Source organism: Aethalodelphis obliquidens, unplaced genomic scaffold, assembly GCF_003676395.1.
Source record: "Aethalodelphis obliquidens isolate GAN/ISIS:26980383/991018 unplaced genomic scaffold, ASM367639v1 scaffold48, whole genome shotgun sequence".
Lineage (NCBI taxonomy): Eukaryota > Metazoa > Chordata > Mammalia > Artiodactyla > Delphinidae > Aethalodelphis > Aethalodelphis obliquidens.
In genome coordinates this window covers 7569943-7595567 of record NW_020837992.1, presented here as the reverse complement: position 1 = coordinate 7595567, position 25625 = coordinate 7569943, and the positions used below count along the sequence as shown (strand labels likewise).

The window sequence follows — 25625 nt, the reverse complement described above, 5'->3', positions numbered from 1 at the left end:
GTTTAAGGATTTTCTGCAGGGTTTATTTTTTTTTTCCCCCTTAGAGACAGGATGATGTAGTGGAAAGAGAAGGGGATTTGGAGTCAGACTGACCCGAGTCCTGTCCAAAACTCCAGTACGTTCCAGCTGTGTGACTTTATAAAAGTTACTTAGCCTCACTCATCTTTCCTCATCCTCATTAAATAAAGATACTACCTACCCTGAAAGACTGTCGTGAGGATTTGTGATGCTTTAAAAGACAAGCCCGATCTTATTTCTCCCTGCTTAAAATTCCTTTAACATCGTCTTGTTACTTCTTTGGATAAATTTAAAATTTACATTGTGACTTACAAGACCTAACTCACCTCTCCAGCCTGATCTGCTAGCTCTCCGCTCACTCTCAGTGTCAGCCAGGTGGCATTCACACTTGTCACACTCTCCCCTGGACCTTGGAAATGCCCTTCCTCTGCCTGCAGCTCTTGCTGTGTCTCTTGACTGGCGTCGTTCCTACCCATCCTTCCTTCAAGTCCCAATGTAGACATCAGACCTCCCCTGTGAGGCCTTCCCAACTGCCCCTGCCTCACCTCAGGCCAGGTAGGCCTCCCTTTCGGAAGCCCTCCTTGGCCTGGGCAGTTTCCTCTTTGAGCACTCAGGCCCCTGGGAAGGCTGTTGTTTAACATTGGCTTCCTCCAACAGATGAAAGGTCCATGAAAGCAGGGGCAGTATCTCTCTTGTTTACTCCACATGCCTACCACTGAACACAGTACCAACACGTAGTAGTGCTTGATAAATGTTCATTAAATGAACGAAGGAAGAAGGATGCAAGCCCTTAGTTTAGTAAATATTGATTCCCTTCCACATTTAACCTCTTCCTCCCCTTGTGAAAGTTGACTGCCTTGATCATGGGTAATGGACAACTATTTGTAGCTGATTTGATGATGAAAGCCACGTTTCCATTGACTCCATCACCTCATCATAATTCTCAAAAACTTGAGTTTTAAAACTGTAGCTGAAGAATTCAAAATAAAAAGTTAAAAGAATACCACTGAAGTACTCCTCAGCAAAATAGGAAGAAAACAAAGATTGTTGCGCGATTGCATTTCACTCTGGGCTGATATTTGCGGAGGTATCGTGGGTTGGTACTCTACTGTGACATAAAGTATATGGGTTAATACTTTTAATTGCTTCCCACTGCCTTTATCTCTTCCATTAAAGAGCAAGTGCATCATGGAAAAAGTTCTAAAAATAGAGCCTGCCTGGTTTATGGAGAAGGGTGTTTATGACAAGAATTATGCAGTTGTTTAGCTCAGATGTCTGAAGCCCCAAATCAGGTTTTATTTTGTGGCTAGGGCCTTGTTAACATCCAGCTCTCCCTTTTTGTTTGAATATGCTTTTTCTGGCGGGAACACACTCTGTCCTCACTCTGTGGTCACAAAAAACCCATGTTGTTTCTAAACAGGGGAGGTTTTTGGAGCTGTACTTGGGGAAAGGGAAAGAGACACACGTATAAGAGGGAGAGGTTATGCCTGAGTGAGGGGTTTAGGGAAGCGAGATTTCTCTTCACTCACAGGGCAGGATGTTTGAGGCAGTCGTGGGAGATGGTGGTGGTGGTGATGGTGCTGTTTGTGGAGGTGCTCTATCTGTGGCCTTAAATGGTGAATGAAGCCAGTTTGGTGGGCAAAGTGGTGAGTACCCACTCTGGGCTTCCCTGAAAAAGGAAGTTCTCTGTGTTTGACTCTGGTTTCTTCTGCCATCATCCAAGGTGATGATGCTGACATTCCCCATGAGATGGTGGTCTTGAGACGGCTGGGTCCTCTGACTCTTGTTGGGGGCCCTCCTGGCCATGGTGGACTGGCCAGGTTTTCAGGCTCCCAGGGAGACCTTAGAGTTGGCGCATTATCTCTGTCCCGTGCTGCTCCCTGGTTCAAGTCCACATCCTCTCTTTCCTGGCGTTGTGCAGCATCACGTAGCACGTCTCCCTGTGCCTCCAGGCTTGTTTCTTCTGGTCCTTCTTCCACACCGATGCTCAGGTACCCTCGCACAGAGCAATTTGATTAGGCACCTCCCTTACTTACAGTTCTTACCTTGGTGTAAAGGGCACGTCAAGGCTTGCCCTCCCCTCCCTTATATTCAGCTTCGTTTCTCAGTATTGGCCTCTCTAGATCCTGCCCCCCACCCTCCCAAGTACAAACAACAGCCGCAACAAAAGGCAAAAAATCCCGCTGCCTCAGCACACCAGGCTCGTTCCACGCTGAGCTCTTATACCACCTCCTTCACCCTTCCCAGCTTGTACATACTGCCTGCTGGAAATGCCCTGAGTTTTGTCTGTCCGAGGCCCATCCTTTAAGGGATACGGGACAGTCACCTCACACCCAAGCCTTTCCTGATGACCTAAGTCAGTTTGCTGTCTCTTTCCCTCTGCTCTTTTTTAAAAAATTTATTCATTTATTTTTGGCTGCATTGGGTCTTCGTTGCTGTGAGCAGGGGCTACTCTTCACTGCGGTGCATGGATTTCTCATTGCAGTGGCTTCCCTTGTTGTGGAGCACGGGCTCTAGGCGCACAGCTTCGGTAGTTGTGGCACGTGGACTCAGTAGTTGTGGCTTGCGGGCTCTAGAGCGCAGGCTCAGCAGTTGTGGCTCATGGGTTTAGTTGCTCTGCAGAATGTGGGATCTTCCCGGACCAGGGCTGGAACCCATGTCCCCTGCATTGGCAGGCGGATTCTTAACCACTGTGCCACTAGGGAAGCCCTCCCTCTGCTCTTAAAGTACTTTTATCCACGGTCTCTTACCACTTGTTGCATTATATTTTCATAGTTTGTTTGCACATCTCTCTTCTCTTCTAAACTGTAGGATCTTTGGATCCTTGTGGGTAACTTTTCGTGTCCAAGTGTCCATGGATCTTTTTATTAGGAGACCATAAGGGTCCATAGCATTGATGGGGTCTGTGAAGCCATTTTGTCCTTTTTTTCCCCAAACAAATCTATTTTATCAGTCTCCCTTTCTTCCCAGCCCATTTTAGTTCTGTCATTCTTGGTCCCCGATCCTTGAGAAAGCCAAAACATTCAGGTTAAAAGGATGTACTGCATGAGTTGGAGCCTTCCTGATTCTCACTGAGAATTTCCTGAACCAGTCTTTTTTTTAATTTGTACAACAATCTTCGGGCTTCCCTGGTGGTGCAGTGGTTGAGAGTCCGCCTGCCAATGCAGGGGACACGGGTTTGTGCCCCAGTCCGGGAAGATCCCACATGCCGCGGAGCGGCTGGGCCCGTGAGCCATGGCCGCTGAGCCTGCGCGTCCGGAGCCTGTGCTCCACAACAGGAGAGGCCACAACAGTGAGAGGCCCGCGAAACACACACACACAAAAAAAATTCTTCATTTTTCAGGTGAGGAAACTGAGGCATGGAGGCCTTGCCTTGCTTAAGATTGATCAGCTGTATCACTTCTATGTGGAATCTGAAATATGACACAAATGAACTTATCTACGAAACAGAAACAGATTCGCAGACACAGAGAACAGACTTGTGGTTGCCGGGGGGAAGGGGGCTGGAGGAGGGATGGATTGGGAGTTTGGAATTAGCAGATGCAAACTTTTATATATAGAATGGACAAACAACAAGGTCCTCCTGTATAGCACAGGGAACTATATTCAATATCCCATGATAAACCATAATGGAAAAGAATATGAAAAAGAATGTATGTCTATGTATAACTGAATCATTTTGCTCTACAGCAGAAATTAACACAACATTGTAAATCAACTATACTTCAATAAAATAAATTTTTTAAAAAAGGTTGATCAGGGCTTCCCTGGTGGCGCAGTGGTTGAGAGTCCGCCTGCCAATGCAGGGGACACGGGTTCGTGCCCCGGTCTGGGAAGATCCCACATGTTGTCGAGTGGCTGGGCCCGTGAGCCATGGCCACGGGGCCTGCGCGTCCGGAGCCTGTGCTCCGCAACGGGATAGGCCACAACAGGGAGAGGCCCGCGTAATGCAAAAAAAAAAAAAAAAAAAAAAAGGTTGATCAGCTGTGAAATCAAGACTGGGGATTCCAGGCCGGGGCTTGGCCAGGTTCAGCCTGCAAGAGCTGTATCTTGATTGACTTGCTGTGTTTGCCACCCTGTCTCTGATGCTCTCCCCAGCCACCGCTTTGTTATCTGACATCCTCCCTTCTCACCACCCCCCCACCCCAACCCGCACACAGTTAACGTGTACACATGTTTGTGATTCACGTTTTTTAATCTATTTTTTTGGTTGTCTGGTGTGTGCTTAGTTTATCCATTCCAAATCTGCTTTTGAGAGCCATGCCGACATTTGTTTAAGTTAGTTTGGGACATTCTTACAGTGCAGTGTAATGTCATGGTTTAGACTTGTGTTGTCCAGTGTGGTGACCGTATGTGGCTATATGGGGCAGCTTGGGTGTGGTTCATCTGAATTGAGAGGGGTAGTAAGTTACACTATACTTACTGGATTTAAATCACTATGATAAAAGGAATGTAAAATATCTCACTAATAATTTCCTATATTGATTACATGTTGAAGTGATAATATTTTGGATATATAGGTTTCAGTTATTGGGTTGAATATTATAGTTCATTTGATCTGTTTTCTTTTACTTTTTTTTAATGTGGTTATTAAAAAGTTTAAAATTGCATTATATTTCCTTTGGTTAATGACTGTGGGCTTTCAAATCAGATTTGGGTTTGAATCTCAGCTTCACCACTTAATTCGCTTTGTGGTTTTGGGCAACATAGCCTCCTTGGGATCATTTTTCTTACCTATAAAATAAAGACTAATGTCTACCTCACGTGGTTATTGTAAGGATTAAATTGTATTTTGTACATAAAGTGCTCAGCCACGAACCTGGCATGAGAGCATAGCAGTTAAAAGCATGGAACTTGGAGTTAAACTTGACAAAGTTTTCAACACTGGCTGCACTGTTTAAAACTTTTGTGGCCTTGGACAAGTTACTTTACTTCCCCAAGCTTCAATTTCTTCATTGTAAAATAGGGATGATAATACTATGTACCTCATAGACTTGTGAGGATTAAATGCAAGACTATGTAAAGGGCTTACTAGCTCAGGGTAGGGCATACAGTAAGCACTCAATAAATGATAACCAGTGCCATAATACTTCTGGGGAAGGGCACCTGCTGGAAACTTTCATGATGTTAAATGGTATATGCGGACTCTGGTTTTTATTTTTATTTCTTCATGACAGTACATATAATAGGAATATGGCCCTAAGATATAACACATTCCCTCTTTTCTATATCATGGTTATTATCGTGTTTGTAGAACATTCTTGATACTACATTTTCGTCAAGAATTATACTTTTATTTGAGTCTTTTTTTCTAGCTTTTTCTTTGCCTGTATTTGTTCAGTCAGTCATTCACTTCTGCAGGTGGTTTTGTTAAGCACTTACTACGTCCCAGACACTGTGCTAAGGACAGAGTATGTGGTGGTAAGAAGACAAGCTTGTGCCCTCACGGAGCCTACAATCTAGTAGGAGAGACATCTGTGAACAACTGAATAAACACTGTAAGAGAAACAAACCTGGTGATGTGATAGAAGTCAACAGAGGAAGGGAGGTGGTAGAGAGTCTGTTTCAGAAGGTGGTCAGGGACGGCCTCTGTGAAGAGATGACGCTGACACTGAGACCCAAAGGTTGGGAAGAACCATCCATGTGGAGAGTAGAGGAGGGGCATTTTGAGCTCCCCTCAGGTGGGTAAAGAGCTTTGGTATTTTTTTTCAGAAAGCAATGGGGTCGAATGGTTCGTGTGGGGATGAATGTCTTAGTTGGGGTTGGAAATTGCCAGGGGCAGGTAAATTACAAAAAGACTGTTGATGTTGTTTGAAGTTCAATGTAAGAAGCAGGAGGGTTTTGATCAGGGAAGTGATATGATCAAATCTGAGTTGCTGTATGGTACATGAACTTGATGGGGGGCCAGAATGGAAGTGGGGTGAGGTTAGGAAGCTACTGCTGTGCTGCAGTGAGAGGGGTGGTGCACTGGATGGAGTTGTAGAAGTAAGTCGGAAAATGGTGACTGGATCCTGAGTCAGATGTATTTGGTGGTAGAAGCAGCAGAACTCCCTGGTGGGTTAGTTCTGGAGGTTTTCTCGAAGGGAGATATCAGCTGCACACTTTGTGGTACCGTAGCAGGAGAGAGTGGCATTAAGAAAGCCAAGCAAGGAGAGTGTTTCAAGAAGGAAGAAGTGTGAAAATCTGTAAACAGCTCCGGAGAGCATGAGTTAGATCAGGATGGAAACGTCCATTGGATTTAGCAACACTGAGTTTGTTGGTGACCTTGACAATAGCTATTTGATTAGAGACTGGAGGCAGTAGTGAGGTTGGGGTGTGTTGAAGGTGATTGGAGGGGAGAATGTGGAGCCATCGTGTTTAGGTCACTCTTTCAAAAACTCTGGCCATAAAGGGGGAAGAGCAAAAGGAGCTGAGCAAGAAAGGGCAGTTGATTGATGTCTAAAGATGCTGATGGAATGATCCTGTGTCCAAGGAGAGGTTGATGGGAAGAAAAGAGGGGGAATCATGGGGGGTGTAAAGCACTTGAGGAGGGGGAGGAGAATGAGATTCAAAACACGTGAGAGGAATTGGCATTTGATAGGAAGAAGGCACTTCCTCTGTAGAAACAGGAAGGAGGCAGGTGGATGAGGGTGGAGACTGATTTATAGATACATGACCATTGCAAGACTGGTTCTATTTTTTTCAGCAATTCATTAGGTAAAAACTTGAGCTAAGAGTGAGGTAGCAGAGGAGCACATAAGAGCTTAGAGTGAGATATTATGATCTCTCATCCACTTCAGCAAAAATCACTTTGCATGGTGACATTCATTTGACACAGAAAGGTTTCAGGGTAAGTGTAGTTTGATCCTGCTTCTTTTTTTTTTTTTTTTGCGGTACGCGGGCCTCTCCCTGTTGTGGCCTCTCCCGTTGCGGAGCACAGGCTCTGGACGCGCAGGCTCAGCGGCCATGGCTCACAGGTCCAGCCGCTCCGCCGCATGTGGGATCTTCCCGGACTGGGGCACAAACCCGTGTCCCCTGCATCGGCAGGCGGACTCTCAACCACTGCGCCACCAGGGAAGCCCCCTGCTTCTTTCTTAATCTAGCTTGGTGTGGCTTGGGGACTAAGGTAGTTACTCTTCAGGGAGACAGGCTCTGGCCAATGTGGCTGGTTCAGGACTTTAATTGGGAAGTCCTGGAGAAGGTCTGTAATGGGAGATGGTACCTTTGATGACAGGTGGCATGTTGCCATCATTCAGAAGTCCTATGGAGAATCAATAGTTTATGAAGAGTCAGTATATAACAGAAGAAAAGCACTGAATCAGGAAACTGAACTTGAGCTTATGGTCCTGTTTTGTCATGTGCTATGTGACTATGAACAAATCATTTACTCTCTGCGTTTATTTTCCCAGTCTATAAAATAAGAAAAATACCAGCCTTCCCATCTCATGAGGTTGCGTGAGATGTGATGACGTATGTCAGTGTTCTGTGAAAGGCATTTCAGGCTGTACAAATAGATTCATGAAAAGACTCGGGGGCTTGGAGCTGGCGGCCTGGCTTGTACTCACAGCTCTCTGCTTACTCACCCCTGGTATGACTCAGGATGAGTCACTTCGCCGCACGGAACCTACATTTTCCCATCTGTAGAACACCCTCACAGGGTGAACATAAGGATTCAGAAGTACAGTAGAGGACTTTGGAAGTAAAAGTGCTAGAGAAATGTGATAATCAGCCTGATCTCCCTGTTCTTCATTTAGGGAAAAGCCCAAACTCTATTTTCCTTCCAGAATCAGTCTTCAAGATGAGCATTCTTTGACTCCATCAATAATGGCTTATAATGAGCCCTTTCTCTGGGCAGAACCTGGGTGTTGTAGGGGGAGGGATGGGGAAAGTGTGAACTAACATTACACTAGGAGAAGTGGTACCTGCGTTTGGGGGAACTGCTGTCTGATTGGACGTGTAGGACAGACGCAAGCCCACTCTTAGGAAATGCGTTCTGGAAGGGCTGTGAGCTGTCTGCCTTGGGAAGATTCCATTGTACAAGACTTATCAGATGGAAGAATCTAGAAGCACATGCTCATGCTGATAAGCATAGAAAAGTGGTGGGTGAGAGAACTGACCCCGCAGTGGTCACCGGGACCACTGCACCAGGTCATTCTTCTGTCTCCGCTTCTGCTGAAACTGTTTCTCTGCAAAGTTTTGAAGCGTCACTGAGCATCTAACATTGAGCAAACTTGTTATGGCTGGATATAAGGTCGGTATCCCATCTCTTTTGACTCTGCACCCAGAGACTTCTCCCTTTGGACGACACTAACCCTTTGCCAGACGAGAATATTCAGAATGATTCTGAGAAAGCTTTTTCTCCTGAGGGTGGCAGTCATGGAGCTCATCAGAGCTGTGCTGTTACCTGTTGTTCTGGTCTGAATCCATTCCTGTACACATTTCTGTGGAGGAAGGTGGGTGAGTCTCACAGGAATCTTTCTGATAAACATCAGAAAGTCACTTGTCATTACACTCGGAAAAGACTATTGGTGTCAGGTAGTTAACTGGATGCAAAATACTCTTTTGGTCTGGGAAGTTTTCTTAAGAATCTTGATTTTCTGTAATGAAGAACTCACTCCTTGGAATTTCCATCTTCTGTTTTCCATATAATTGCTAAAGAGTTCATATCAGAGTGAAATACATAGGATCTCAAGTCAGACTATAAAAGCTTGGCCTTAGGGGAAAAATTCATAGCTTTTAACATAAAGATTTGGAAAGAGAATGTGTCACATTTATCCTCATCAAATGTCCTAGCTTCCAAGCCTCCTTGCAGAATGTAGATATCCTGTGTTTGCAATGTGAAAGGCTGCATCTCAGAGATGGGAAGAGGAAACTGAATACAAGTTCTAACATCCCTCCCTGTCTATCCTAGCACCTCTGTCTATACCCATCGAACACATGTTGGAATAGCAGCAGAGGGAGAGTCTCTGGGTCAGCCTGGCATTGTTGGGAGGTATGAAGACACTGTTTACTCAGGCCTTACTCAAGCGGGCCTAATAGTGTCCTGGAAAGCATCAGAATGGGAAATCCACCTGGGAATAATTATGGATTAAATCAAACTGTTACAGGAACAGCCATTTTTCTCTAAAAGGACATTTCCTTCTTGGAGTTCCAAGCGACTCTGGTGTGCAGTCAGCAGGCGGCTGCTTGTGGATTCTTTTGACTTCTTGCTGAATGGTCTTATCACTGTATTTTGCAAACATACTGTATTAAACCCCTAAGTAACTCACCTCCCTTTCCCCTGCCTTTCCCTTAGCTCAATGCCCAGGACTCCTTTCTTACAATGCTTGTGATTCATCTATATTCAGTTGATTTTTTTAAAAATTAAATTTCTTATTTTGAGGTAACTGTAGGTTCACGTGCAGTTTTAAGAAATAATACAAAGAGATCCCATGTGCTTTTTACTCAGTTTCTACTGATGGTAACTTCATGCAAAACTATATAGTACAGTATCACAACCAGGATATTGACATGGGTACAGTCAAGATACAGAACATTTCCATCACCATGAGAATACTTCATGTTGCCTTTTTATGGCCACACCCTTCCTGCCTTTTAAGGAGTTAAACCCCTGGCAACCACTGATTTGTCCTCTATTTCTATAATTTTGTCATTTCAAGGATGTTATATAAATGGAATCATGTAGTGTGTTGTCTTTGGGGACTGGTTTTATAAACCTCTGGAGATTCATCTAGGTTGTTGAATGTATCAGTAGTTGACACCTTTTTCTTGCTGAGTAGTAGTCTATGGCAGCGGTCCCCAACCTTTCTGGCACCAGGGACCGGTTTCATGGAAGACAGTTTTTCCACGGACCTGGGGAGAGGGGATGGTTCACGCGGTAATGCGAGCGATGGGGAGCGGCAAATGAAGTTTCCCTAACTCGCCCACCGCTCACCTCCGGCTGTGTGGCCCGGGGTGGGGGTGGGGGCTGTTGCGGACCCCTGGTCTATGGTATGGATGTGCCACAGATTGTTTAACCATTCATCTGTTTAAGGACATCTGGGCCAATTCTGATTTTTAATATTACAGATAAACTTTCTGTGAGCATTCATGTACAAGTTTTTGCATGAATATAAATTTTCACTTTTCTGGGATAAATGCCCAGGAGTGTAATTGCTGTTGCATACTTAGTTGTTTAGTAAACTGCCAAACTCTTTTCTGGAGTGGCTGTCATTTTACATTTGTATTAGCAATATATGAGAAGTCTAGTTTATGTGCAGTCTCAGCAGCATTTGATGTTGTCACTATTTTTTAGTTTGGCTATTCTGATAAGTGCATAGTGATATCTCACTGCATTTCCCTGATGGCTAATGATGTGAACATCTTTTCACGTACTTATTTGCCATCTGTGTATCCTCTTGGGTGAAATGTCCATTCATACCTTTTCCTCATTTCTGATTGTTTTTTATTGTTGAGTTTTGAGATTATATATTATAAATTATATATCCTAGATCCTATTTCTTTATTGCATATGTGGTTTGCAAATATTTCCTCCAAGTCATAGCTTGTCTTTTCATCCTTCTAACAGAGTCTTTTGCAGAGCAAAAGTTTTAAAGTTTGATAGTGTTCAGTTTATCAGTTTTTTTCTTTCATGGATTGTGCTTTGGTTTCAAGTCTAAGAACACTTTGCCTAGCCCTAGGTCCTGAAGATTTTCTTCTATGTTTTTTTCTGAAAGTTTTATAGTTTTATGTTTTACATGTAAGCCTGCAGTCCATTTTGAGATAATTTTTATATAAGGTATAAGCCTTATATTGAGGTTCATTTTTATTTTATTTTTTATTTTTTTTGCCTGTGAATGTCCTTTTCTCCAGCATCATTTGTTGAAAAGGCTGTCTTTCCTCCACTGAATTGCTTTTTGCGCCACTGTCAAAAATCAGTTGGGCCTTTGTGTGGGTCTATTTCTGGGTTCTGTATTCTGTTCCATTAATCTGTGAGTCTATTTTTCTATCAATATCACTCTTGTCTTAATTACTGTGCTGTATACCTTGAAATTGGCTAGACTGATTCCTCCCACTTTATTCTTCTTATCCAAAATCGTTTAGGCTATTCCTGTTTTTTTGCCTTTCCACATAAATTTTAGAATCATCTCGTATGTATCTATAAAAACTCTTGCTGGCATTTAGGTAGGAATTATGCTAAACCTATATCAATTTGGAGAGAATGGAAGTCTTTAGTACGTTGAGTCTTCTAATTTACGTGCCTCCATTTATTGATATCCTCTTTGATCTCTTTTATCAGCATTTTTTTTTTGTTTTTGACATCCAAGTTCTGTGCATGTTTTATTATACCTATAAAAATACTTAAGTATTTTTTTTTAGTGATTATAAATGGTACTGTATAACTTTGGTCTTCATTTCTAGTATACAGAAATACAATGATTTTTGTATGTTTATCTTGTATGACCTTGTTGAACTCACTTATTCTAGGAGTTAGTATGTAGATTCCTTGGAATAGTCTGTGTACCCCATTATGTCATTTGCAAATCGGGATATTTTTATTTCTTCCTTCCTGATCTGAATGCCTTTTATTCCTTTTCTTTTTCTCTCTTTTTTTCTTTTCTTTTTGCCTATTGCAGTGGCAGTACTATATGGAATAAGAGTAGTGAAAGGTGATACTTTGCCTTGTTCTTGATGTTGAGAAAACTTTCAGTCTTTGACTATTAAATATGATGTTAGCTGTAGGTTTTTTATAGATGCTCTTTATCAAGTTGAAGAAGTTTCCCTCTATTTCCATTTATTTCTGAGTTTTTATCATGAATAGATGTTGAATTTTGTCAAATGCTTTTTCTATTACATTGATTCATTTTTCAGTATTGAATTAGCTTTCCACCCTTGGAATATACCCCACTTGGTCATTCTTTGCATATATTGCTGAATTCTATTTGTTACTATTTGTTAAGAATTTTTGCACCTATATTTACGAGAGATACTGTTCTGTAGTTGTCTTGTTTTTTTGTACTGTCTTTGTCTGGATTTGGAATCAGGGTAATACTAGCTTCACAAAATGAATTGAGAAGTGTTCCTTCTACTTTTATTTTCTGGAAGAGATTGTGTAGAATTGTTATAAATTCTTTGTTAGATTTTGATACCATTATCCATTAAAACCATCTGGGCCTGGAGATTTCTTTTGGGAGTCTTAAAATTATGAATTCACTTTTCTTACAGTTTATGGGTCTATGAATTTTGGTAGTTTGTGTTTTTCGAGGACCATTTCATCTTAAGTAGTAAAATTTATACGTGTAGAGTTGTTTGTAGCATTCCCTATTATCTTTTGGGTATCTACAGTTTATAGTTGTATCTCCTGTTTCATTCCTGATATTAGTAATTTGTAGCTTTTCTGTCGTTTTTCGTTTTTTTTTTAAGATTTATTTATTTATTTAACTTATTTTTGGCTGCGTCGGGTTCCAGTTGCTGGCACGTGGGATCTTTCATTGCGGCGCACAGGCTCTTCGTTGTGGTGCATGGGCTTCTCTCTAGTTGTGGCATGTGGGTTTTCTCTTCTCTAGTTGTGGCGTGCAGGCTCCAGGGCGTGTGGGCTGTGTAGCTGTGGCGCGTGGTCTCCAGAGCACAGGCTCCGTAGTTTGCAGCAGGCAGTCTCTCTAGCTGAGGTGTGTGAGCTCAGTAGTTGTGGCACCTGGACTTAGTTGGCCTGCGGCATGTGGGATCTTAGTTCCCTGACCAGGGATTGAACCCGCATCCCCTGCATTGTAAGATGGATTCTTTACCACTGGACCACCTGGGAAGTCCCTTTCTGTCTTTTTTTTCTTTTTCAGTCTTGCTATAGGATTTCAATTTTATTTTTATTTTATTTTATTGATTTTTTAAAACCATTGATTTTCTCTATTGTTTTCCTGTTTTCAACTTCACTGATTTCTGCTCTTATTATTTCCTTCTTTCTGCTTGCTAATTTAGTTTTATTTTGCTCTTTTATAGGTTCTTGATTTGAGACTGCACATTATTGATTTGAGACCTTCTTTTTCCTTATGCAAATATTTAGTGCTATAAATTTCCCTTTCAGTACTGCTTTAGCAGCATCCCACAAATTTTGATATGTTGTATTCTCATTTTCACTGAGTTCAATGTATTTTTAAATTTCCCTTGCATCTTCTTCTTTAGTTCATGGATTATTTAGAATTATATTATTTGGATATTTAGTTTCCAAGTATTTGGATATTTTCCTGTTATCTTTCTGTTATTGATTTCTAGTTTGATTCCATTATAGTCAGAGAATATACCTTGTGTGATTTAAATTCTGTTAAATTTGTAAAGGTTTGTTTTATGGACTAGTATATCATCTATCCTGGATAATAATGTTCCAGTGCACTTGAAAAGAATGTGCATTCTGCTTTTGTTGGGTTGAGTATTTTATAAATGTCGATTAAATCCTGTTGGTTAATGTTGTCATTGAGTTCTTCTATATCCTTGCTTACTTTCTTTCTAGTTGTTCTATCAAAGGTTGAGAGAGGAGTGTTTAGGGTTTGTCTATTTCACCTTTCAATCAGTTTTTGCTTCATGTATACTTGGAGCTCTTTTGTTTGGTGCATATACATTAGGATTTCTATATCTTCTTGGAGAATTGACCTTTTTATCATTATGCAATGTGCCTTTCTGTGTCTGTTGTTTAGTTTGGGTAATTTCTATTGTTTTGTCTTTAAGTTCACTGATTCTTTCCTCTGAAAAATTGATTTTCTGTTCTTCAGGCAGTTTGATGTTTTCTTGGTTCTTGGTATAATGACTGACTTTTTGTTGAAATGGGCATTTTGGATATTATGTTATGAGCCTCTGGATCTTATTTAAATCTTTTGCTTTAAGTGACTACTTTTGACACAGATGTGGCAGAGGAGAAATAGGTATCCCCTCATTTCTGCCAGGTTGGGTAGAAGTCCAGGTTTCCAACTCAGCCTCCATTGAAACTTGATGGGGGCTCCTTGTTACTGATGGGTAAGAAAAAGAGTTATAGCTCCCCACTAAGGTTACATTGATACCTCTCTGCATTGTGGGATGGGGGGCCTCATTACTGCTGGGGGGAGGTGAAAGGAAGTCCAGGCTCCCTACTGGGACTTCTTTGGTAATACTCCAGTAGGAAGGAGGTGGAGGCTGGGTGCATCATTACAGCCTCAAGAAGGGGGAGATCTAGGCTTTCTAGTAGGCTTTGCTGACCTGGATGGGAGTTGGATCACAGCTTTTTCTGTAGTGTATGGACATGATAGAGTGGTTATTATCTAAAGTTTTCTACCTTTTGAGGCTGTCCCCTTCCCGGTTCTTCTGCTAGAGAGAGTGGGCTTTTGTTGGGACTCTTTTTGTCTGCACTCATTGGTGTTTCCAGGTTGCTCCAAGTCTAGGAATATATGAAGCAAAAAGAAAACCCAGAGAATTCACCACTGTATTATTCCTAGCCAGTTTGCTTTCCTTTCTTCACCTTTCAGAGTCTTCCTATGTTTACTTTATATATAACATCCAGGGCTTTCAGAGGTACTTAGAGGGAGGAATAGGGAAAAGTATGTCTATTCCATCTTTCTGGAAGCAGAAGTCTCATTCAGTTTACTTTTATTTGTTTTATTCTTACAGGTCAATCACTTTTCCTACCTGAGATCTCAGGGCCCAAGTGTCCTTAATCATACTTGTATAAATTCCTTTTCATGGGGGGAGAAATTTAGATCCTAGTTCTTGAAGAGCTCTGCACATTGGTGGGAAGGGTGGAAATAGTTCCCATACCCAAACTGCACACTGGGCCCTCTGTGAACTTATAGCTTTCTTTTGCTCACCTTTAAGGCCTGGGGCCAACCCTAGGGGGACCAGGGATATTCAGATTATTTCATATTCACTAAGGGGTCTTTACCTCTAGAGGAAAAAGAGAAGTTCCCATGACACTAGAGGAAGTTTCACCTAGGGGTTTATAGAAACCTATAAGTGGCACAGAGGAGCAGCTGGGGTGGGATTGGGTGGGGTGGGTCCCTTCCAGCTTGGCCTGGCCTCTAAAAGCAGAGCTTTTTGCCTTTGACTGTAGAGGGTGAAAACCATCCATGATACTTTCTTGGAGCCAAGCTTCTCTGCACTTCATCGTTCGCTAAGTCTGCTTCCTTAAAAGTCTGTTATTTAGAGAAATATAAACTTGATATGAGACAGCATGTGTTTTTAATTCAGCTAGACCTAGTTTGGGATCCTTGTTCCATCTTTTGCTAGCTGTGTGACCTTGAAGTTCAGTCATTCACTTAGAAATCATCCTGTAGTGACTGCTCTGGGCCAGCCACCATGCTGTGTTTTGGGAATAAAGTAATGAGTACCGTTCACTGCTCCCTTTTCTTCACTTTTTAGCCAATAGCAAGTCCAGTTGGTTTTACTTCAAAACTCTATCCAAAATTGGACTACTTTTCTCCATTACCCTTCTTCCCAGGCTTTTATAATAAGTTCCCTGATGCTGTTCTTCCCACTAATCCTTTGCCTCAATTCATTATCTACACAGCAGCCAGGGTGACCTTTCAAAAACATGCATCAGATTATTATTTGCATACTTAAGACCCTCCAGTTATACTGAGAATAAAATCCGACACCTCCCCGTGGCCCACTAGGGCCTGTGTGGTCTGGTTTCTGCTTCCCCTCTGAGGTCATCTAGCATCTTTTCCCCCCGTCATGGCTTTAGTCACACCTGACTTTTTTCTCTTCCTAAAAATATCAAACTTCTCCTACCTTGGGGTCATTACACCAGTTATCCTCTCTACCTTGAATAATTTTTTCATCAAAGTTTGAATGGCTGGTATCTTGCTTTCATTGAGGTTTTAGTTCAAACACTCTCCTCTTACTTCTCAAGTCACATTCTGTCAAAACACTGTGTGCCCCTCCCCCATCATCTTATTTAGCTCTTCTTACAATTTGAAATTATTTTTATTTGTCTACTACACTGAGTTCCATGATTTCTGAGAGCAGGAATCATGCTGTTTCCTTCATTGCTGTGTGCCCAGTATCTAGAACAATTCCTGGCACTGAGCAATCAATATTTGTTGAATCAAGTTGCTTTTCGTTTTTTAGTAGAGTGAATTATTTTATTTTATTTTACTTTATTTTATTTTATTTTACTGGAGTAAAATTGCTTTCTAATGTTGTGTTAGTTTTTGCTATATAATGAAGTGAATCAGCTATATGTATATCCTCTATTCCCTCTCTCTTGGACCTGCCTCCCACCAACCCCCATCCCACCCATCTAGGTCATCACAGAGCACCGAGCTGAGCTCCTTGTGCTATACAGCAGGTTCCCACTAGCTATCTATTTTACACATGGTAGTGTATTTATGTCGAACCTAATCTCCCAATTCGTCCCACCCTCCCCTTCCCCACACCCTGTCCACATGTTGGTTCCCTACACCTACATCTGTATTCCTGCCCTACAAATAGGTTCATCTGTATATGTACCATTTTTCGAGATTCCACATATATGTGTTAATGTACGATATTTGTTTTTCTCTTTCTGGCTTACTTCACTCTGTATGACAGACTGTAGGTCCATCCACATCTCTACAAATGACTCAATTTCATTCCTTTTTATGGCTGAGTAATATTCCTTTGTGTATATGTACCACATCTTCTTTATCCATTCATCTATCGTTGGACATTTAGGTCATTTACATGTCCTGGCTATTGTAAATAGTGCTGCAGTGAACACTGGGGTACATGTGTCCTTTTGAATTATGGTTTCTCAGGGTATACACCCAGTAGTGAGATTGCTGGGTCATATGGCAGTTCTATTTTTAGTTTTTTTAAGGAACCTTCGTACTTTTCTCTATAGTGGCTGTATCAATTTACATTCCCACCAACAGTGTAAGAGGGTCCCCTTTTCTCTGCACCCTCTCCAGCATTTATTGTTTGTAGACTTTTTGATATGAGGTGATACCTCATCATAGCTTTGATTTGTTTAATGATTAGAGAAACAAAAATGATTTGGTTAATGATTAGAGAAACAAAAATAATTTGTTTCTTTAATCATTAGTGATGTTGAGCATCTTTTCATGTGTTTGTTGGCCATCTGTATGTCTTCTTTGGAGAAGTGTCTATTTAGGTCTTCCACCCGTTTTTTAATTGGGTTGTTTCTTTTTTTGATGTTGAGCTGCATGAGTTGTATGTATATTTTGGAGATTAATCCTTTGTCAGTTGCTTCGTTTGCAAATATTTTCTCTCATTATGAGGGTTGTCTTTTCATCTTGTTTATGGTTACCTTTGCTGTGAAAAAGCTTTTAAGTCTCATTAGGTCCCATTTGTTTATTTTTGTTTTTATTTTCATTACTGTAGGGAGTGGGTCAAAAAAGATCTTGCTGTGGTTTATGTCAAAGAGTGTTCTGCCTATGTTTTCCTCTAAGAGTTTTATAGTGTCCAGTCTTGCATTTAGGTCTTTAATCCATTTTGAGTTTATTTTTGTGTATGGTGTTAGGTAGTGTTCTAATTTCATTCTTTTACATGTAGCTGTCCAGTTTTCCCAGCACCACTTATTGAAGAGGCTGTCTTTTCTCCATTGTATATTCTTGCCTCCTTTGTCATAAATTAGGTGACCATATGTATGTGGATTTATCTCTGGGCTTTCTGTCCTGTTCCATTGAAGTGTATTTCTGTTTTTGTGTCACTACCATACTGTCTTGATTACTGTAGCTTTGTAGTATAGTTTGAAGATGGGGAACCTGATTCCTCCAGCTCCATTTTTCTTTCTCAAGATTGCTTTGTCTATTCGGGGTCTTTTGTGTTTCCATACAAATTGTACAATTTTCTGTTCTAATTCTGTGAAGAATGCCATTGGTAGTTCGATAGGGATTGCATTGAATCTGTAGATTGCTTTGGGTAGTATAGTCATTTTCACAATATTGATTTTTCCAATCCAAGAACATGGTATATTTCTTCATCTGTTTATTTCATCTTTGATTTCTTTCATCAGTGTTTTATAGTTTTCTGAGTACAAGGTTTTTGCCTCCTTAGGTAGGTTTATTCCTAGGTATTTTATTCTTTTCATTTCAATGATAAATGGGATTGTTTCCTTAATTTCTCTTTCTTATTTTTTGTTGTTAGTGTATAGGAATGCCAGAGATTTCTGTGCATTAGTTTTGTATCATGCAACTTACCAAATTCATTGATTAGTTCTAGTAGTTTTCTGGTGGCATTTTTAAGATTCTCTATGTATAGTATCATGTTATCTGCAAACAGTGACTGTTTTACTTCCTCTTTTCCAATTTGTATTCCTTTTATTTCTTTTTCTTCTCTGATTGCTATGACTAGGACTTCCAAAACTATGTTGAATAAGAGTGGTGAGAGTGGACATTCTTGTCTTATTCCTGATCTTAGTGGAAATGCTTTCAGTCTTTCACCATTGCGAATAATGTTTGCTGTGGGTTTGTCATATATGACTTTTATTATGTTGAGGTAGGATCCCTCTATGTCCACTTTCTGGAGAGTTTTTATCACAAATTGTGTTGAATTTTGTCAAAAGCTTTTTCTGCATCTATTGAGATGATCATATGTTTTTTATTCCTTAATTTGTTAATATGGTGCATCACATTGATTGATTTGTATATTTTGAAGAATCCTTGCCTCCCTAGGATAAATCCCACTTGATCATGGTGTATGATCCTTTTAATATGTTGTTGGATTCTATTTGCTAGTATTTTGTTGAGGATTTTTGCATCTATATTCATCAGTGATATTGGTCTGTAATTTTCTTTTTTTGTGATATCTGTGTCTGGTTTTGGTGTCAGGGTGATGGTGGCCTTGTAGAACGAATTTGGGAGTGTTCTTCCTTCTGCAATTGTCTTGGTAGAGTTTGAGAAGGATTGGTGTTAGCTCTTCTCCAAATGTTTGATAGAATTCACCTGTGAAGCTGTCTGGTCCTGGACTATTGTTTGTTGGAAGATTTTAATTACAGTTTCAGTTTCATTACTTGTGATAGGTCTGTTTATATTTTCTAATTCTTCCTGGTTCTGTCTTGGAAAATTGTACCTTTCCAAGAATTTGTCCAATTCTTTGTGGTTGTCCATTTTATTTGCATATAATTGTTTGTAGTAGTCTCTTATAATCCTTTGTATTTCTGTGGTGTCAGTTGTGATTTCTCCTTTTTCTTTTCTAATTTTATTGATTTGTGTCCTCTCCCTTTTTTTCTTGATGAGTCTGGCTAAAGGTTTATCAATTTTGTTTATCTTCTCAAAGAACAAACTTTTAGTTTTATTGATCTTTGCTATTGTTTTCTTCATTTATTTCTGCTCTGATCTTTATGATTTTTTTCCTTCTACTGACTTTGGGTTTTCTTTGTTCTTTCTCTAGTTGCTTTAGTTGTAAGTTTAGATTGTTTATTTGAGGTTTTTCTTGTTTCTTGAGGTGAGATTTCATTACTATAAACTTCCCTCTTAGAACTGCTTTTGCTGTGTCCATAGGTTTGGGGTCATTCTGTTTTTGTTGTCACTTACTTCTGTATATATTTTTTTACTTCTTCTTTGATTTCTTCAGTGATATCTTAGTTATTTAGTGGTGCACTGTTTAGCTGCCATGTATTTGCATTTTTTACAGTTTATTTTTACTGTAATTGATTTCCAGTCTCATAGCATTGTAGTTGGAAAAGCTGCTTGATATGATTTCAATTTTTAAAAATTTACCAAAGCTTGATTTGTGACCCAAGATATGTCTATCATGGAGAGTGTTCCGTGTGCACTTGAGAAGAAAGTGTATTCTGCCACTTTTGGGTAGAATGTCCTATAAATGTCAATTAAATCCATCTGATCTGTTGTGTCATTTAAAGCTTCTATTTCCTTATTTCTTTTCTTTTTTTTTTTTTTTTTTTTTTTTTTTTTTTTTTGCCTCTCTCATTTTTTTCCTCTCCCGTTGCAGAGCACAGGCTCTGGACGCACAAGCTCAGTGGCCATGGCTCACGGGCCTAGCTTCTCTGCGGCATGTGGGTTCTTCCCAGACCGAGGCACGAACCCATGTCCCCTGCATCAGCAGGTGGACTCTCAACCACTGCGCCACCAGGAAAGCCCATCCTTATTTATTTTCTGTTTGGATGATCTGTCCATTGGTGTAAGTGGGGTGTTAAAGTCCTCTACTATTATTGTGTTACTGTTGATTTCCCCTTTTATGGTTGTTAGCATTTGCCTTATGTATTGAGGTGCTCCTATGTTGGTTGCAAAAATATTTATAATTGTTATGTCTTCTTCTTGGATTGATCCCTCGATCATTATGTAGTGTCCTTCCTTATCTCTTGTAACAGTCTTTATTTCAAAGTCTATTTTATCTGATATGAGTATTGCTACTCCAGCTTTCTTTTGATTTCCATTTGCATGGAATATCTTTTTCTATCCCTTCACTTTCAGTCTGTATGTGTCTCTAGGTCTGAAGTGGGTCGCTTGTAGACAGCATATATATGGGTCTTGATTTTTATCTGTTCAGCCAGTCTATGTCTTTTGTTGGGGCATTTAATCCATTTACATTCAAGGTTATTATGGATATGTATGTTCCTATTACCGTTTTCTTAATTGTTTTGGATTTGTTTTTGTGGGTCTTTTCTTCTCTTGTGTTTCTTGCCTAGATTAAGTTCCTTTAGCATTTGTTGTAAAGCTGGTTTGGTGGTGCTGAATTCTCTTAGCTTTTGCTTTGTCTATAAAGATTTTGATTTCTCCATCGAATCTGAATGAGACCCTTGCTGGGTAGAGTAATATTGGTTGTAGCTTTTTCTCTTTTGTCACTTTAAGTATATCCTGCAACTCCCTTCTGGCCTGCAGTTTCTGCTGAAAAGTCAGCTGATAACCTTATGGGGATTCCTTTATATGTTATTTTTTCTTTTCCCTTGTTGCTTTTAATATTTTTTCTTTGAATTTAATTTTTGTTGTTTTGATTAATATGTGTCTTGGTGTGTTTCTCCTAGGGTTTATCCTGTATGGGACTCTCTGCACTTCCTGGAGTTGGGTGACTGTTTCCTTTCCCATGTTAGGGAAGTTTTTCACTATAGTCTCTTTTAATGTTTTCTCAGACCTTTTCTTTTCCTCTTCCTCTTCTGGGACCACTATAATTTGAATGTTGGCACGTTTAATGTTGTCCCAGAGGTCTCTGAGATTGTATTCAATTCTTTTTTCTCTATTCTGCTCCTAGGCAGTTATTTCCACCATTCTGTCTTCCAGCTCACTTACTTGTTCTTTTGCCTCAGTTATTTTGCTATTGATTCCTTCTAGTGTATTTTTCATTTTAGTTATTGTGTTGTTCATATCTGTTTGTTCTTTAGTTCTTCTAGATCTTTGTTAAACATTTCTTGTATTTTCTCAATCTGTGCCTCCATTCTATTTCTAAGATTCTGGATCATCTTTACTGTCATTACTCTGAATTCTTTTTCAGGTATGTTGCCTATTTCCTCTTCATTTATTTGGTCTTTTAGGTTTTTCCCTTGCTCCTTCGTCTGTGACATAGTTTTTTGTCATCTCATTTGTTTTTTGATGGGTGGGATTGTGTTCCTGTCACACTGGTTGTTTGGCCTGAGGTTTTGAGCAGTAGAGTTTGTAGGCTGCTGGGTAGAGCTGGGTCTTTGTGCTGAGATGAGGACCTCCAGGAGACCTCACTCCTATGAATATTCCCTGGGATCTGAGGTTCTCTGTTAGTCCAGTGGTTCGGACTCGGAGTTCCCACCACAGGAGCTCAGGCCTGACCTCCAGCTCATGAACCAAGATCCTGCAAGCTGTGCGGGGCAGCAAAAAAAGAAAACAGGAGCAGAAGAATAACAAAGGGTCAAAAATAAAATAAGATTAGAAAACTAACAGATATGTTAGAAAGAATAAAAAAAGTAAAAATACAGGTGAAACAACAGCTGGAAGGTAAAACAGAAGTATAATAGTAAAAAAGAGGAGGGAAAAAAAAGCTGGAAAAGTCCCTGGCTGTGAGAGGCAGGGCTCAGGCAGGGGCAGGGTTTAGGTGGTGGGAAGTGGCCTATGCTTAGGACCCACAGGGCTGGAAAAGGCCCCAGTGGGTGGTGGGGGGGCTGGGGGGGACTTAGGCTCAGTGTAGCAGGAGGGGCCCAGGAGTGCCTCTGGCCTTGAATGGCAGAGGACCAGATCCAGGACCCCAGCAGGCTAGACGTGTTTGCCCCCATCCTCTGATCCTGAAGGGCCCCTCCCTGTTGGCCTCTCTTCTTCTTCCCCTCCGTCCCTCCCTCCTATGCCCCTAGGGCTCATGAGGCCAGAGGGGGCCCTGGAAGGCAGAGGACCAGACCCGGAAACCCAACAGGCTTCCTGGGCCGAGTCAGTGGGGGAAACACCCGTGGTGCTTCCCCTGATTCCCTGGTCCTGGAGCGCCCCTCTCGCCCACCTCTTCTCTTCTTCCTCCCTACCCCCACCTCTACGCCCCTAGGACAGACATAGCCCGGAGGGGGCCTCGGAAGGCAGAGGACCTGGCCCAGGCCCCAGCAGGTTTCCCGAGCCTGATTGGACAGGTGAAATGCTAGGTGCACCCCACCCCCCATCCTCTGAGCCCCCGAGGGTCCCTCCAGGTGTGGGAATCCCTCCCCTCTCCCAGCCACCCCTCAGGGGTGCCTGTCCTGCCCAGCCTCCACTTCTCCTCCCCCCTCGCTCCCTTCCACATCCTACCAGGTCGCTTGGGGGTTCCTCCTATCTCCTTGGGCATTGAGGTCCCCCACCAGCATCTGGCAGGTACCCTAGTTGTGGGGAGACGTGAACTCTGCATCCTCCCCCACCACCATCTTGACTTCAGGAACCAAGTTGCTTAATTCTCTTGTGCCTCAGTTTCTCACTTGTCACACAGAATAATGATTGGCTAATAAAACAAGGTTGTGTTTAGAATTAAGTGAGATAATACTTGTATGTGGAGTACTTAGTACAATGATTGGCTCACAGTAAGCTGAATAACAGTGTTTTATTGTTTCATATGATTGATTATATTACAATGTTCAATTCCATTCTGCCATAGTCCTTTGGTACCTGTTCTTGCATCTAATGATCCATCTGGAGTGTTATGAGTATTCGGCTCTGACAGATACTGACTGGTTTGATGCTGACAGTGAAATCCTAACTTAGTTCTCTCTTGGCCATTTTTTTCTGTACAGGTTCTGCAGCTGGGCTCAGACATCCTTCCCCAATACAAGCAAGAGGCACCAAAGACTCCCCCTCACATCATCTTACATTATTGTGTTTTCAAGACCACGTGGGATTGGATCATCTTGATCTTAACCTTCTATACAGCCATCCTGGTCCCTTATAATGTCTCCTTTAAAACCAGGCAGAACAACGTGGCCTGGCTGGTTGTGGATAGCATCGTGGATGTTATCTTTCTGGTGGACATTGTGCTGAATTTTCATACCACTTTTGTTGGACCAGCTGGGGAGGTGATTTCCGACCCCAAACTCATCCGCATGAACTATCTGAAGACGTGGTTTGTGATTGACCTTCTGTCCTGTTTGCCATATGATGTCATCAACGCTTTTGAGAACGTGGATGAGGTTAGTGCCTTTATGGGTGATCCAGGGAAGATTGGTTTTGCTGATCAGATTCCACCACTCCTGGAGGGGAGAGAGAGTCAGGTACATCCCTCAAATCTCAGACCTTGTTGTCATGTCTTTAAATTAATTGTGGGTGGTCAACAGAAGAGTAATTAAATGGGTGGGAACTAGCATGACTGATGTCTGGAACATAGGGAGCATGATGCTTGATTGATATCCTCGCCTGGTGTTTTTGTCCTTTGGAGGTTTGGAGGCCCTGCATGTCAGTGGATGGATGTGGAGGAGACCAGAGGCTTCCTTCTTATTCCATGTGGAGTGCAAGCCACTGGCTTGGGTGGTGGGGCTGCAGAAGCAGGCATGCATTGCCATTGCATTGATGAATCTTTCACTTGGTATACAATTGCTGAATGCCTACCTACTGATTACTCTCATTATGGGGACTTTTCTGTTATCTGCTGCTGACCTGTGGCTGTTTGAAAGCTAATTAACTCTTGGCAACAGGGATGGTACTCTCCTCCAAGTTTGCTTGCGTTTTTTTTTCATTTTCTTTCTTTCTTTATTCTTTTTTTGGTAAATGTTGGGAAAGAATGAGTTGTTTCTTTGCTGAAATGAGTTTTGGAGGTGACCAATGGCGTTCAATTGTCCATGCTCTCCATTGCCTAAATTTGCTGAGGTAGTCAGTCTGTGGTTAAGCCTGGCTCTTGTGGCTAAGAGGAGTACTGCTACTGGATTACCCTGCTGTGGGTTGTTAGTCCTACAGGCCATGGAAGGAATTAAAAGAAGATAAATGCTCTGTAAATGTGCTGGAATCAAGACATGCTTAAACAGTCACTGAATGGGTGCCTAGGACATGTTGCAGCAGGAAGGGGCCACTGGGCTGGTTAAAGTGATTTTCTCCTTTGAAAAAGCAAGGATGTAACGTCATGGCAAAGGAAAATGTCAGGTTCTTAATCTAGTTTAAGTGTTCTATGGAAATTGTTCTTCCTTTTTCCTACTCTTCAGTTGACACTTTAGATGGCAGTACACCTGGTAAGTCTCCAGCCTCAGATTGCAGCGGCCCTCATTGCCTCAGATTACAGAGGGTCCCAGAGGTCTCCATCCAGCTGGACTGCTAACTGGGTGGGTCATCAGGAAGCCATCGGGAGGCTGAGTTGAGGCAAGATACGCTCTCAGGGCTAAATGGCTAGTGGGACTCAGCCTTGAGAGAGTTGGAGGGAACAGCCAGCTTCCTGCCAGGATAACAAAACCTGCCAGTGACTAGATGTCTTGCTGGTGGCATAGTGATGCCTCTCTACCTTCAGATCAGTACCAGCAGTGGGCAAGGACTCCAGCCCCTTCCTCTGTGAGGACCCAACTACCTACTACTTTTCTCTCCAGTGAAGAGGAGCTGAGGTTCAGATGCTCCAGACTCAGAACAACCCCTGCTTTCATCTGTGTGGTGTGTTTTAATAGACTTTAAAATCCCAAGGAATAATTCTCTGAGTGGCTTGTGTGGATTTTTTAGGGAGATTAAATGAGTCGAGACTGATCATTTACAAGAGAAAAATCGTCCCTAAAGTGAATGTTGGGATTCTTAAATGTGAATTTTAGTACATGTTGGGAATGATATTTTTCACTGTGAGTACATTTCTAGAAATTGTTATGTTAGTTAGTGAGGAAAATATGATCATTTTGGCTTAGATAATTCAACTGATGATTTCAACCTAAAAGAGCTTCTTATACACATATGGGAAATGAAATTTAACTTTAAAAAAAGTGATTGAGTTTTTAAAATAAACCATTTGCTATTTATAGCAATGGCATTAAAATTTTGCAGATAAATAGAACAGTTCTTCGGCTTCCACAGTTTCTTATTAAACACTGGCAGAGATGTAAACACATATGTGAATGTGTCAAGATTACCTTGTAGGTTAGCAGAGCAGAGAGCTTCTTCCCAGGCTCTGTGTATGTTGGGCTGGAATTCCTTTGCCATTAACTGTGAATACCCTGACGTGGTTTCTGATTTCCAGATTCATGAAATAGATTGTAGGTAGGAAAATCATAATTTCTCTGTAGATTTCTAGTTGGCAAAGGGTTTAGCATCAAAGCTCTTACTACCATTTCTTGATGATAAATAATAATATGAATATTA

The 25625-nt window shown here is 41.4% G+C and overlaps 1 protein-coding gene across 2 annotated transcripts in view; it reads left to right on the top strand.

Moving 5' to 3' along the window:
• KCNH1 (potassium voltage-gated channel subfamily H member 1) overlaps positions 1-25625 on the top strand; it is a 423297-nt gene that overhangs the window by 72117 nt on the left and 325555 nt on the right. The window contains exon 6 of one of the 2 annotated variants that reach the window (XM_027082909.1): positions 23102-23494. In XM_027082909.1, coding sequence (XP_026938710.1) covers positions 23102-23494 — 393 coding nt within the window. Of the gene's footprint in view, positions 1-23101; positions 23576-25625 lie in introns of both variants that reach the window. The other variant, XM_027082908.1, reaches the window with a different exon arrangement.